The sequence below is a fragment of the Musa acuminata genome, chromosome BXJ2-3 (genome assembly GCF_036884655.1).
Source record: "Musa acuminata AAA Group cultivar baxijiao chromosome BXJ2-3, Cavendish_Baxijiao_AAA, whole genome shotgun sequence".
In the NCBI taxonomy this organism is placed as follows: Eukaryota; Viridiplantae; Streptophyta; class Magnoliopsida; order Zingiberales; family Musaceae; genus Musa; species Musa acuminata.
In genome coordinates this window covers 5,941,499-5,954,796 of record NC_088340.1, presented here as the reverse complement: position 1 = coordinate 5,954,796, position 13,298 = coordinate 5,941,499, and the positions used below count along the sequence as shown (strand labels likewise).

Genomic DNA, 13,298 nt, shown 5'->3' with positions numbered 1-13,298 from the left:
AGTAGCTATTGTCAGAAACCAAAGAACCTTCTTGCTTCGTTGATCTTAAATTATTAGAGAGTAGTTATTGCCAGTCTTTTGAGTTTTCTTATGGATGAGAAGTGAAAGAAATATATCTTCCAAGAAGGCTCTCAGATTTGCCAAAAAAAATTTCTTCAGTGAGAGGTTTATCAGAAATAACTTAAGAGAATTACATGCTACATTCCAGTATTCAACTGAAAAAAACAGGCCGAGACTATACTTACCTTTACTCAAACCTCTTTAATATGCATTGTTCATAGTCGACTGCAACCAAAACACTGCATTTCTCATTTAGTGCTAAACACCAAAATTATTGCAATTTCATGTATGCAGTCTTCAGGTAAACATCCTACATTTCAAAAATTTGTAAAACCTGCAGAGATATGAGAAAAACATTAGTTTTAGGAATGTTATCAGCTGTTCATATGAGACCAAGCTCAACACCTCCAAAAGTGTGGTATGAAGTCATGATTTGGTAATTCTGCATGGATTTTACTCACCAACTTTTCGAGCAATAGTAATACAGTGGCAGCACAAGAACATTTGTAAGTTATCAACTGGAGAACTTTTCAAGCAACATTGCATCAAACATCACTATGCAAAGCAGACATTGACCTTAATTCTCCCTAAAAGCATACTAAAGCATTTCACATACAACAAAAGAGCATCAGGAACAGGCAAGATTCCTTTGATTGATTCAGACTCTTAAAGGAAAAAAAATTTCTGATGTACACATACGGATCAAAACAAAACTTCGGGCAACAAATTTAGCATCAGAGTCTGGGAGCAAAGATTATTGTTGTTACAAAAGGTTTACAGACCCAAGTCCACAAGCCATGATGCTAGACAGGGAGTTAATGACTAAGAATCTTTTCAAAAGTTCCTCAACCTAGTACCAGATATTGTCTTGGAAGTTTCTCAATATAGAGTCAGAATTGGCTTCCTCAGAAAACCATAAAATAAGGAGAAAAAAGAGATATTAGTAGCTCCATTGAGGTAAAACAAATCCCAAAAACTTTCTGTAATTCCAATGTGAATTCCTCAGTTCCTTGACAAAAGCTCCCTGTAAATCTTACTCCAAATTCGAAGCTTTGTTTGTGGTCACAGGCTTTTTGTACAGAAAAGTTCTGCAAACAATACAGAGAACAATCAAAGAGGTCAACAAATAAGATGCTAGTAGATAAGTGTATCAATTTATAGCTATTTCCTTCTTTGGCTAGTTTGACTGTTGGGTATTCTCTCTCATGGCCAATATTTACATACAATGAGATAAAATATATTAAATCAGCGGAACGATATTGAATGAATTTATTTTCTCATGTCAAGGTAACAAAAGAGGAGATATTTCTCGAAAGGAGCACAAAAACTTATAAGGAACCTGCAGAATTTGTTTAGCGCTTACTACTCATTGAATTTCACTGGAAAAATATTGCAACTACCATCATGTGCATTAAATGTTTATTTTCAGGCTAGTCATTATCAGTATACTTTTCCTATTGATCCAAGTCATCCACAGGTACTTACCTGTTTCTTTTTTGAGTTCTAGTCAATGTTATATGAGTTTGGACATTACAGCTTTTTGTTGTCATCGTATTTTATATTTTATATCATCTGATACATACTGCACATTGTATGAAAAATTTTACTGCATATTTATGCCCCTACTGATCACTAGTCGATTTAAGTTGTTTGAAGATATCACTAGGAATTTATGTTAACGATATGCATGATCAATCTATTTTCTGTACCATGAAATAAGTAGTAGAATTTAACTGAACATAAAAAGACAGACACAGGATAAGTTAACAACAGACTGACATAAGGCCTTGACTAGCAATTGCTAAATACTTTTGCCATGACTGACATCATAAATTTGCTAATAGTTAGCAAGAGAAGTACATTTGTTGAATGAAAAATTCAGCACCAAAATTTCCAAAAACCAACCTTAGTGAAACATTTTTCATCCAATGTATTATCATCTTATTCAAGACATAATGGCAGTTAACTCTATAAGATCTTAAACATGCTGGGTTGACAATGATTCACATTTCTCTGCTCTAGACAGATCTTTTGTCTCCACATTAACTGTCAATTTTTTCGCATGGAAACTCAATTATGTGAACGGGTGACAGACAACATGATGCCGTGTGCTGACAGAATGCTTTTAAAGAGAGAAAGAAAACAAAGCAGAATGCCTCAATCCACTTAAAAACAAAGCAGAATGTCTCAATCCACTTATTTTTCCTTTACCAAAATGTTCAGTTCTTGATATTGCATAGAGACTGGCCCAAATTGAAGTCTTGTGACGATAGCAATGTTTCCATGACTACCATGCATTTTCAGCCTAGTTGGATGGCTTGGTTAAATGTGAGGTACGAAAACCTCCCAAACTCCTGTAATTATTATCTTTCAGCAGTTCAGCTTGGAAACACACTTTGCTTACATAGCCACTGAAATACCCATGCTTTTTCCAAGCGATGAAGGAATCTCTTGACATGGTTTGTCCAATCCTATGTACCTTTCAGATGCAGTAAGCATTATCTTGTTGATCTCATTGGGCATCCCAGCCTTCAGAAGAAATGATACTAAAGAATTAACTGTTATGCTATCTGGAGTACAGCCAGAAGAGACCATCTTCTGGAAAAGGGCTATGGCTTCCGCCATCCTCCCCTTCATGCAGTGCCCAATTATAAGTATAGTGTAAGTAAACTTGTCAGGTTTACACCTCCTTTCCTCCATTTCTAAGACAACCACATTAGCCTCATCCACACGACCACACTTACACAGCCCATCAATAACAGGATTGTAAATGAAGGCATGTGGCATAACATCTCTCCTCCCTTTCAGTTCCTTCAGAAGTTTCCTCGCCTCATTTAACCTATTCATCCTGCAAAATGAATTTATAGCAACAGCATAGGTGTATGCATTGGGCTTTAATTCTCTCTGACTCATCTCGTTCCAGAGCTTCATTGCATCATCCAGCCATCCACTTCGGCAATACCCATCAATCAATGAAGTAAAAGTAACAACATCAGGAGGACAGCCAGAAGCCAACATTCTCTCATACACTGAAACAGCTGACAGCATGTCACCTACCTTACCATATCCATCGATAAGAACATTGTATGTTACCCTGCTGGGTCTTATCCCAGCACCAGTCATCTCACTGAAGACCCCCAATGCCTCTTCCATCTTGCCCATTTTGCAATAACCAGAGATGACAGATGTGTATGTCACCACATTTGGCAAGCTCGAACCATCTAACTGAATTCTCTGTAAAAGCTCCTGTGCTCTATCAAGCTGCTTGGCTCGACAAAGCCCATCAATAAGAGTGTTGTGTGTCACCATATCAGGCGAGCACCCAAAGCTCCTCATTTGATCAGAAAAATTGAATGCTGCATCTATGTCACCCAATCTACAAAGTCCCTTTATGACTATGTTGAAGCTACAAGTATCAGGAGTCAAAAACTGTGAATGTAAATGCTGCCTTAGAAAAAGGACAGCATCGTTCACTAGGTTTCTTCCAACTAAAAGACTCAGTAGGTTATTTAAAGTGTAAGATTGATACCAGCAGCCGAATTCAGAAGCTCTACCAAGCAATCCCACCGCTAGGTCCAATTTACCGGCCTCAATACAAGAAACGGCCAAGAACTCGAGGAAAGACTCCTCTATACCATGCCCCTCGTTAGCCATTTGATAAAACACCTTCAGTGCGTCATCATGGAAACCCGATTGGCACAGAGAGCAGATCACGAATCTAAAAGCGGCGGCAGAGTGGGTGATCCCAAAAGCGGAGCAGCTAAGCTCGAAGAATGCAAGGGCGGACAGGGGGTCAGCGTGGCGGCGGAGGGCAGCAAGGGCGACTGAAGGGGAGAGGAGGTGGCGGATGGGGGCGATCCGGTCGGCGGCAATGGCAGGGGAAGGGGAGAGGTGGAAAACGGTGGAGACGAGTTTGGCGATCCACAGGTCGGTAGGGTCGGGGCCGGAGCCGGAGGCGCCCGAGAAGGGGCAGCGGCGGGGGGAGAGGAGGGGGAATAGAAGGTGGCGCTGGTGACGGCTCACAACGATATGGTACGGCGGGGCGCGGGGGAACATTTAACGAGGCCGGCGATGCGGTCGCTCCTCATGGCCGTGGGCGAGAGCGCGACAAATGGGCGTGAAGAGAGTGTGGTGTTCTCATCCCTCCTTGGTGAGTAATAACATAGCACGATTAGGGCAGACAGATGTGCCAACAAAAGGGAATAGCAAATGGAGGGGCGGTCCGATGCTGTGCCGTAAGAATTAGTGAACGAAATTATTCTTTCAACGATTACAACTGACATCATAATTCTTTGTACAATAAACTAATAAACATTATTATTTTATCAACATAACGAAGTTTATTGAGGCTTCCACTCAAATGTGGTTATATCTTGTCAAATTGCTGCCGACTTTGAACACATTTGATAGGACCAAGTACATATGTTACCATATGTAGTTAGACCTTTAATTAATTTTCAGATTAAAAAAATATTTTTTATAATTATTATAATTATAAAAATAAATATTTAATCTTATTTATCGTAATCGATTTTATAAACGGAAGAGACAATACATATATTATAGTAACGAATAATGACGTCGTATATGGTTGTTGTAGTGGTGATTAATAACAACAACGCAATGGTCAATCCCGTCAATACCAATCCAAACATCGATAATAATAAAAAAAATAAAATAAAATGGTAAGACATCTATGTCGATGTCAAAAGAGAAAGACGTAGTAGAGCAGTGTGATACCGACATAGATGTCTCACCTCCCTCTTCTTCATTCTTCGACGATGATACAAATACCTCATTGTTTTGTTGACTATTTCTTTTTTATCATCGATGTTCTGATCGATATCAGCATAGTCAATCTATCGTATTATCGTTGTTAACGATTACTACAATAGCTATTCATAATATCATCGTTCGTCAGTATAATTGAAATTATCTTTTTATTTATCTTTTTTATCATTTATATACTATAATATGCTATATATTCTATCAGCAAAATCGATTATTTAACTTTCATAATTATTAAAAATTTAACATAAATATTTTAGATAGGAGTGGATTTCTATTTCGTGGGAGAGGAGAAATCGACTTCAAAGCCCCTTCTTCGTGAGGTAAATCGCATCGTGTGAGCAGCGATTCATCTTTCACGTCCATCTAAATTACGGGTTCGCTGCCTATCGGTTCAGGGACAACGGCTCACGATTTCCTGACCGTCCGGGCCGGCTTTCAAAACCCTACATATCAATAGCCCTATCGGTCGAGTCCGCCGTTCCACCGCGATGGCGAGGGACGAGAAGAAACGAAAGAAGAAGAGCCCTCAACTTTGTCCGCATGGCGACGCAATCGACGAAGACGTCAAGATCAAGAAGAAGAATAATAAGCACAAGAAGCCTAGGCTTCCGACGCCGCCGCCGGTGACGGTGGCTGTGGAGGAAGAAGATCTAGGCGATAACAAGAAGGGTAAGAAGAAGAAGAATAAGAGGAAGGCCCGGCAGGAGAACTGCAACGCCCGAGAGATCGATGATGTGGAGCATATGGGGGAGAAAGAGAGTAAGGAGAGCAAAAGTGAGAAGAATAGCCTCATCACTGACGCTCGATTCGCGGCGGCGCACTTCGATCCACGGTTCCAGCGGATGCCGAAGCGTGAGTCGAAGGTCGTCATCGACTCCCGCTTCACGCGGATGTTCTCGGACAAGAATTTTGATACCTCTGCCGCACCCGTGGACAAGAGGGGGAAGCGGAAGAAGGGGAAGGCTGTGAACCCCCTCCTCCATTATTATCTGCAACAGGAGGACGAGGAGGAGAACCACCAGGTGAACGAAGGTAGCGCCAAGGTGCAGAGGGCAGAGAGTTCACCGCGGCGCCTGATGGAAGGGAGCGGGAGCGAGTCCGAGGTGGAGTTTTCAGCTGAGGAGGAGGAGAAGGGTAGTGACGATGATGAGGAGGAGCAAAGTTCTGCTTCTAGCAGTGATGAGAGTGGTTCTACGGATGATGATGTCAGTTCTGTTTTCTTTGAAGTTGAAATTTTCGGCTGCATTATGGTGCATGTTGGAGTTCAGTTCTTCATTATTTTAAGTGGATGCCAGTATACTCCTTTGACATGCTTCTTTTCTTGCTGCATGATAGTTTCTTCTTGTTATATTTTCAGTTCACTGCAAGAGTTTTTGAACTCGCATTTACCTCTTAACAGTTTTTGCTTGAGGAGCACTTTACCCATTTTCTTGTTTATTTGTGAGTGTTTTGCTCTTATAACTACCTGAGTTCCTATACTTTCTATCTTCATAGATTGGAGAAAAAGAAAAAACAAGTGATATCATTTTGGTTTGAAATGTGTTTCTTCTTGTGGATAGTCTTACTATTTGGGTTCTCTTGTGCTATACGATTAGCTGCTATGCTAGTCTGCTAGTTTATTATGAAATACACTAAAGATCTATGTGCTTGGAATTAGCTGCTATGCTAGCCTGCTAGTTTATTAGGAAATACACTAAAGATCTATGTGCTTGGAATTAGCTAACTTTGATTCATCTATCTTTGGTTGCAGCACTCAGTGAATAGTGACATTTGCCGATATCTGTTGGCTAGTCATGAGGATACACCTGTAATAGACAGTGAAACTCACAGACTTGCAGTTGTTAATATGGACTGGGACCATATTAAGGTAAGCAGAATATCCTATGATCAGGAAATTGCAATTTAAGATATCTTGTAAATTTTGACATGTCTTAAACTCAAAATTTAAGATTTCTTATATTGCTTTGGATATATAAGAGTTTGTGTCTTGAGCTAAGATCCACTCTGAAACGTAGTCTTTTTTTTTTTTTTTTGGACCAACTGATTATACTATGATGAATTAAGAAACAAATATCATTACATTTTATTTTTAGCTTCTCCTTGTTCATTTCACAGAAATGTCACATTTAATTGTAGAAAAAAATATAAAAGGATACTAATGGGTGCCAAAGAGTTGCTTAAAACCTTACGTTTATGTATAAATGTTATGATTTATGTAAAATTCATCTTCCAGAGGCCAAGAAAGATGCAGTTTATGTTTGTAACCAGATAAACAGTTGTCTCCTGCACTAATGGAGTATATGTTTCAATTTTGTGGTGTCACTTTTAGGTTCCCCGCTTTCTCTTCTAAATGGTTCTCCACTTTTTGGTAAGATGTTTTATGAGCTTTCTTCTCAGAAGAAAAGATAATTTTCTTGAGTCAGATAGGTTCTAACATAATCTTGTTTTCTTTTATCTAATTTTGAAGTTAGTCTGAGATGGTTATGACATATGCTTTTTGAGCTTACCCAATTAAAGAATATAATCGTGATATGTGGTTTCTCAGACTTTGTTTTGAACCATGGAAGGGAGGTCAAGTACCTACATGGGCTTTACAAAAGTCAAGAATATAAACCTTCTTATGGAACCTCACACTTTGTTGTGAACCATGGAAGTGAGGGCAAGTACCACATACATGCCACTGTGGGATGTTTGCAGTGCCTTCCTGCACCGCATCCGTTGTTCTTTTTCCTCGTTGGAGCTGTCCATTAAATTTCTAACTGCAACTTGTCCGAGATCATGTATATAATGGTTTATGCTGTCTTGAGCTGGTTGTTTACTAGTGAAAGAAATAGTTGATATTGTTAAGGTTACACCAATGTATAGGTTGGATGTGCCAACTGGTAAAGATGTGGATCGATACACGGGTATTCCGTGCGAAGCAACAAGTATCACTTTTTATGGATGCCGTTTGAGCAAGGACCGCACAACCTATTTCAGCTGGGATAGAACCTGGAGGGCTGGTTTGTCCTTAATGAGTGGGGTGTCTATACCATCTCAGCTAGTGACTGGAGACAACTAGATAACCTTGACCATGGTGACTCTTGATGTTATTGCAAGAATGAGTTTGTATCTCTGATGTCTTGGTGTCTCTATTTGCTTACTTGTTTCCTTAGTTTATGTTTATTTTGTAATTCAATGCAAGTATTAATAATTATTCTCTATAAACTTCAGGTTGTCACTTAAGTTAGAAAATTCATTATTGGAAATACTAAACATGTCTTAGGTGCACACTATTAGCTGATCATCTTTTATCTCAACTGATTCATGAAGTAGATGTTGTTGCATGTTCAGTTTCGGATGCTATCTTTGTTTGACTTGAATTTTTCATTATTCATCTGAATCTGAAATTCAGTTCGTGCTGTGTAGGCTGTTGATATATATGTTGTGATGAGTTCATGTCTCCCAAAGGGTGGAAATATTTTGTCAGTTTCTATCTATCCGTCTGAGTTTGGGCTCAAATGCATGGAAATTGAAGCAGTTAATGGACCATCTGGTCTCTTTGATGACAGCGACGACCATAGTGAGGATGATTCTGATATTGACAATGAAAAGTTGCGTAATTATGAGTTGAACAAGCTAAGGTGATTTTATAAAAGCACATTTCTCCTCAAGTTTCTTGTGTCCTAGAAAATTGTTTGAGATTTTATATATTCTTTAGTTGAACCGTGAATGCCATTTGGACTAATGTTTTTATACTTGTCTGTACATGCACACAGTTTACAATTGACTGCAGTGAATTATCTGTTGTCATATCCTCTATGTGTTTTCACATGAATGTTTCCTATAGCGATTATCATGGATATATTTAGGATTTATGGTAAAAACATATAATTGTTCTGTTGAAAGTTTTGATGATAGTTATACTTCCATTTTCACATGACAGTCCAAATCATAAGGATTGTGCTTTCTAAGTCTTTAACTAATTTGATCTTTTTCTCTTTCCAATGATGATGTAGGTATTGTTATGCTGTTGTAATTTGTGATTCAAGTGCTACCGCCAGTCATATTTATAAAACTCTCGATGGCACTGAGCTTCTGAAAACGTCAAATGTTTTTGATCTACGATTCATTCCTGATTCTATGGAATTCAAGCATCCTCCTCGTGATGTCACCACAGAGGTACTTGTTTTTAGCCTTTGGATGTATATGCAAATTTAATTCATTGGACGGATAGGCTAAAGATTTACTTGTGACGGCTGAAGCTTCCCTTTTTTCCGACTCTGCAAAACAAAAAGCACCTGCTTCACAATGGAAATAGCAGTTTCTTTCTGTAAAATTATAGGTGATTTTTAATGCTGTAGATACCAATGAAGTTTGTTCACAAGATAGATATGAGATAGGCTTGCAATATGCTTGATCCATACGAAAGCATTTTGGAAGATATTTCCAAGGTGACTTCTCTAGAGTGTTGTTTTTATCTATTTCTTTAGTCATAGAGTTCCTTTTGATTTTATTTTGAAAATGCTCAAATTTTTGGCAAAATTTTCAGTCTGAATAAACTATGAACTTTTGACTTTGAGGTTTAGCAAACAGTATACTCTTAGTTCTTTTATGTTACAAATGCTTTTCTGCTGGCTATTTCGACAATATGTTTTGGCAAAGTTGGAGTTAGAAAATCAAGTCAGTTAGTAGTGAACCATATTTTATTTGAAGTCAGTGCAGTTAATGTTTGTATAATCTTGATATATGAGTTACTAAGGGTGAAAACAGTGCAAAACTTTGAAAGTTGTCTGGTTTATGAAGATTTGGAAATGTAAAATTTATTGCAGTTAGAGCTCACCACTCTTGAGCATTAGTTCATTCATTCATTCATCTATTTGCCCTTGACTGCAATTATAATTATTTGATATGATTCTACTTCATATTGAGTATGCATGTTCCCATATACTTATTTAAGCGTCTAGCATGTGCATGCAGGAACCCCTCTGCACCTGCTGGTTACCAACACGAATAAAAAGTTGATTTGAGTTGTTATTGATGTCCACTTAGAGATTTGTCACATGGACCTTCCTGCATTGTGTATTAGGTTGTGTTTAGTGGGGAATAAATGGATTCACTTCAACAAACGTATCTACTATAAAAATTAATGGATTTCTAAAAGTTTTCATGTGCCTGAAACTTCTGATGTTAACAATTTACTTTTTAGAAGTAGCTTTGATTCTTTTTTTTAATTTATATTTGGACAAGTTTAATACCTGATTATTATTGTGATATTAGGCACCAACAAGCTACAAGGAGCCAGCCTTCCAAACTCGTGCCTTGCAACATAGCAAAGTGAAACTAACCTGGGAAGAGGATGAGCCAGAGCGTAAAAAGGTATTAAGACAGAAGTTCAATCCAAATCAGGTTGGTCATTTTAACTAAGATTACTTTAGTTAGCTTCGCCATCTAAATGTTCTCTTTAGCAACTATGATCTTATAAATGTGTAGCTTGGAGTTAATTTCCTATCACATCCCACTAATTATAGTCATTTTTTATTATTAAGTTCCTCTCTCAATGATTCTCTTTGTCATAATTCAAAGTTTCAAACCAATGTACCATATAGATGATTTTTGGTTTTCCATGTATATTGAACTATTCATTTAAAAGTTAGTACATATTCTTGATGTTTATGAATTTCCTTGGGAATGGTTCAATGGCGGATTCCCCTTTAATCATTCATAGTTTGACTTCTTGACCTTGAGGATGGTTACTCTGTTCTTGGGGCCCGTCTTCTTTCATGAAGGAGGGCTTCACTTCATCAAGGCATACAAGTGCCTCCAATTATGAATCGAAAGAACTAGAGCTAGAGTAGTTAGCTATTATTAAGCATAAGGAAGATAACATGCAAAAAATTATGAGCTTTAAAAGCTTACAATGTTCACGTATATAGATTACCGTGTCTTCAATTCACAGTACGCATCTAATACTCCTAATAATCTAGATCTTTTTACTAGTTGTATAGCTGTAAATTTCTCATTAGAGGCTTCCAAAGCCATGACATGCTTTTTGCCTTTCCGCAGCCTACTTGACACCTTCCTAGCTGGCTGGATCCACTTCCTACATTTGCTAGATCAAAGGTTTTAGCTAGAGGGGCTTTCTGTCCCTCGGTGCTACCTAATTGGGAAGGGGTTTGCTAGGAATGGTTGACCCTTTCGTCTCCAGAATCCATGTTTTCATGGGTGATTGCTTGAGCACGTAAACTAGCACCTAGGTTGTAAACAAACCTTTAATTGCTTAGGCTATATGTCTCGCATGGATGCATCTACAAAATTGTCCATGTTCACATTGACAAACCTTTAGTATTAGCAATGACCGTGACCAAGGACACACACAAAAGAAATCTCCAGCGATCTTATCCTCATTGGTTTGCTTTTATGTGTTGTAATTAATGAGAGTTTATTTGGAATTGGTTTTGAATTTGAATTGTGAAGACAAAACTTGAAAACTAAAGGTTTTATATTAAGTATATATATGAGATATAATTTCAGTATACTAAGAGAAGAATTAATGATGTAATTAGGATGAGTGGACGAAAAGGTACAAATAAAAGTTTGAAGTATCTCGAGTCTATTGTTTGATAGGATGGAGAGATTATTTGAAGATTTTTCTTATAGAATAAAAATTGAATGGTTAAAGTAAATAGTGACTTGAAGATTTTTTGTGATCGCTAGGTGCCTTTTAGACTAAAAGAAAAAATATTATTCAATAATTGTTTAGGCTAGCCGCGCTCTATGGAGCCTTAAGTAGTTACGAAACATGTACGAAGAGTTAGTATAACTGAGATGAGAACATTGAGATGAATGTGGAGTTTTCAGGCTAGCGCCTCCCTGAATGTTCCGGTGATTTTTTCTCCCCAAAATTGCTATTGTAGTTACTTTGATATTATTTTGGCATGCGTGCAATGTGGATTTGTTAAATTGATTTCTTTGAATATCACACACACTACAGAACTGGATTTGTTTGCTTGAACTGTATGGTGATTCTTGTAACTTCTTGAGTTAATCAGTTTTATATAATTTAAGCCACTTTGCATTTGATTTGTCTGATAAGCTAATACAGATTTTTTTACCCTCGTATAGCTGGATGAGTTGAATGAGTATCTAGCTTCTAGTGGAGACAGTGATGAAGATGATGAGAATGATCAAGTAGATGATGATGAGAATAATGACCCATCAGCATTGCCCAATGGTGAAGTTAAAAAGCGCAAGGGAATTGAAGAGTTAAGAGCTCTTCTATTATCACAAAATGATTCTGATGGAGACAAGAGTGATGATAAAGATATGGAGATCACATTCAATACGGAGTTGGAGGACCTAAGCAAGCGGATCTTCGAGAAGAAGGACAAAAAATCAGAAACAGTTTGGGAAGCAGTGCTTAGAAAGAGAAGTGAAAAGAAGAAAGCTAGGAAGAGTAGGTCCAAGTACTCCGAGGATGATAGTAGTGATTATGATGCTGAAGAGGCACCTGACCAAACTGATGATTTCTTCATTGACGAACCTGGGGATACTGAACCCAAGGTTGGCAAGAAAAGGAGCAAGGCCCCGTCAAATAAAAGAGGCAAAGATGATAGAGGGAGAGATGATCTACGAGATTTGGATAGGGAACGTGAAGCAAGTAGAGCTGAGCTTGAGTTGTTGTTGACTGACGACCAAGGTCCCAACACAGGTCCTAAAGGCTATAACCTGAAGCCCAAGAAGGTTAAAGGCAAGAAAGGAAAACAAGTTCACGAGGAGGACAAGTTACCGGATGTAGATGTTAGCAATGATCCAAGATTCTCTGCCCTTTTGGCATCTCATCTGTATTCCTTGGACCCAACCGATCCACAGTACAAAAGGTAATTCCTGTTATCTTGGGCAATGTCATTATTCTTGTGTTATTATTATTTGAGATTTTTCTTTAGATCTGTCCTAAGGAAACCCAACTTTTGGTGTTACAGGAGTGCTGCGTTTGTCAGGCAACGTGTTGAAAAGCAGAAAAAGGGTGCAGGGAAAGTTGGCACCCGTCATGAAGATTTTTCTGTATCTGGACAAGATATTGATGTCGTTCCAGGAAAAGAAGAGGCTGTGTCTTCCGAGTCATTACCTCAAGAAAAGAATGACTTCTTGTCCACTGTTAGATCGCTAAAAAGAAACGCCAGTGGCTTAAAAAACCAATCCAAAGTGCGGATGAGATGAAATTTTGTAACATAGGTCGAACATTTTTTATCTGCCAGAAATTACGAGATGTTTGGGTTTTGTAAAAGTATAGTGCTTTGGATTATAAAATATTTTTCTGGCTGAGCTGAAGGCCATGTTTAAATTATTTCAGGTGGGATCAGAAATTTCATTTGTTGGGCCAACTTCATTTTACGGAAAATGCAGGTATGCTTGACAAGTTTCGGGATCGCAGATCAATATCTGGCAAGTGCCGTTTTGCATGCTCT

At 38.2% G+C, this 13,298-nt stretch overlaps 2 protein-coding genes across 4 annotated transcripts; one reads left to right on the top strand and one right to left on the bottom strand.

Moving 5' to 3' along the window:
• Positions 1-688: 688 nt before the first annotated feature.
• Positions 689-4,258, bottom strand: LOC103977625 (pentatricopeptide repeat-containing protein At2g06000). Of its 2 annotated transcripts, none has more exons than XM_009393192.3 (2): positions 1,966-4,258; positions 689-1,148 (listed from the first exon to the last, which is right to left on the bottom strand). In XM_009393192.3, exon 1 carries the CDS (start codon positions 4,114-4,116, stop codon positions 2,461-2,463), a length of 1,656 nt encoding a protein of 551 aa, XP_009391467.2. In that variant the 5' UTR covers positions 4,117-4,258; the 3' UTR covers positions 689-1,148; positions 1,966-2,460. The 2 variants fall into 2 exon arrangements, with proteins under 2 accessions (XP_009391467.2, XP_009391468.2); XM_009393193.3 differs by having other exon boundaries at positions 2,272-4,258.
• Positions 4,259-5,220: 962 nt separating this feature from the next.
• Positions 5,221-13,177, top strand: LOC135607086 (uncharacterized). 2 transcript variants are annotated; one of them, XM_065098591.1, is made up of 7 exons: positions 5,221-6,056; positions 6,602-6,718; positions 8,260-8,474; positions 8,850-9,012; positions 10,111-10,239; positions 11,956-12,710; positions 12,813-13,177. In XM_065098591.1, exons 1-7 carry the CDS (start codon positions 5,340-5,342, stop codon positions 13,048-13,050), a joined length of 2,334 nt encoding a protein of 777 aa, XP_064954663.1. In that variant the 5' UTR covers positions 5,221-5,339; the 3' UTR covers positions 13,051-13,177. The 2 variants fall into 2 exon arrangements, with proteins under 2 accessions (XP_064954663.1, XP_064954664.1); XM_065098592.1 differs by having other exon boundaries at positions 5,267-6,056; positions 10,111-10,209.
• The last annotated feature ends 121 nt before the right edge of the window (positions 13,178-13,298 follow it).

Bases quoted from the DNA above. Each gene is read 5' to 3' on its own strand.
- LOC103977625 (XM_009393192.3), bottom strand. From the start codon at position 4,116: ATGTTCCCCCGCGCCCCGCCGTACCATATCGTTGTGAGCCGTCACCAG.
- LOC135607086 (XM_065098591.1), top strand. From the start codon at position 5,340: ATGGCGAGGGACGAGAAGAAACGAAAGAAGAAGAGCCCTCAACTTTGT. The intron at 9,013-10,110 runs GTACTTGTTTTT...TTGTGATATTAG, and splicing joins CTCGTGATGTCACCACAGAG to GCACCAACAAGCTACAAGGA. The intron at 12,711-12,812 runs GTAATTCCTGTT...TTGGTGTTACAG, and splicing joins ACCGATCCACAGTACAAAAG to GAGTGCTGCGTTTGTCAGGC.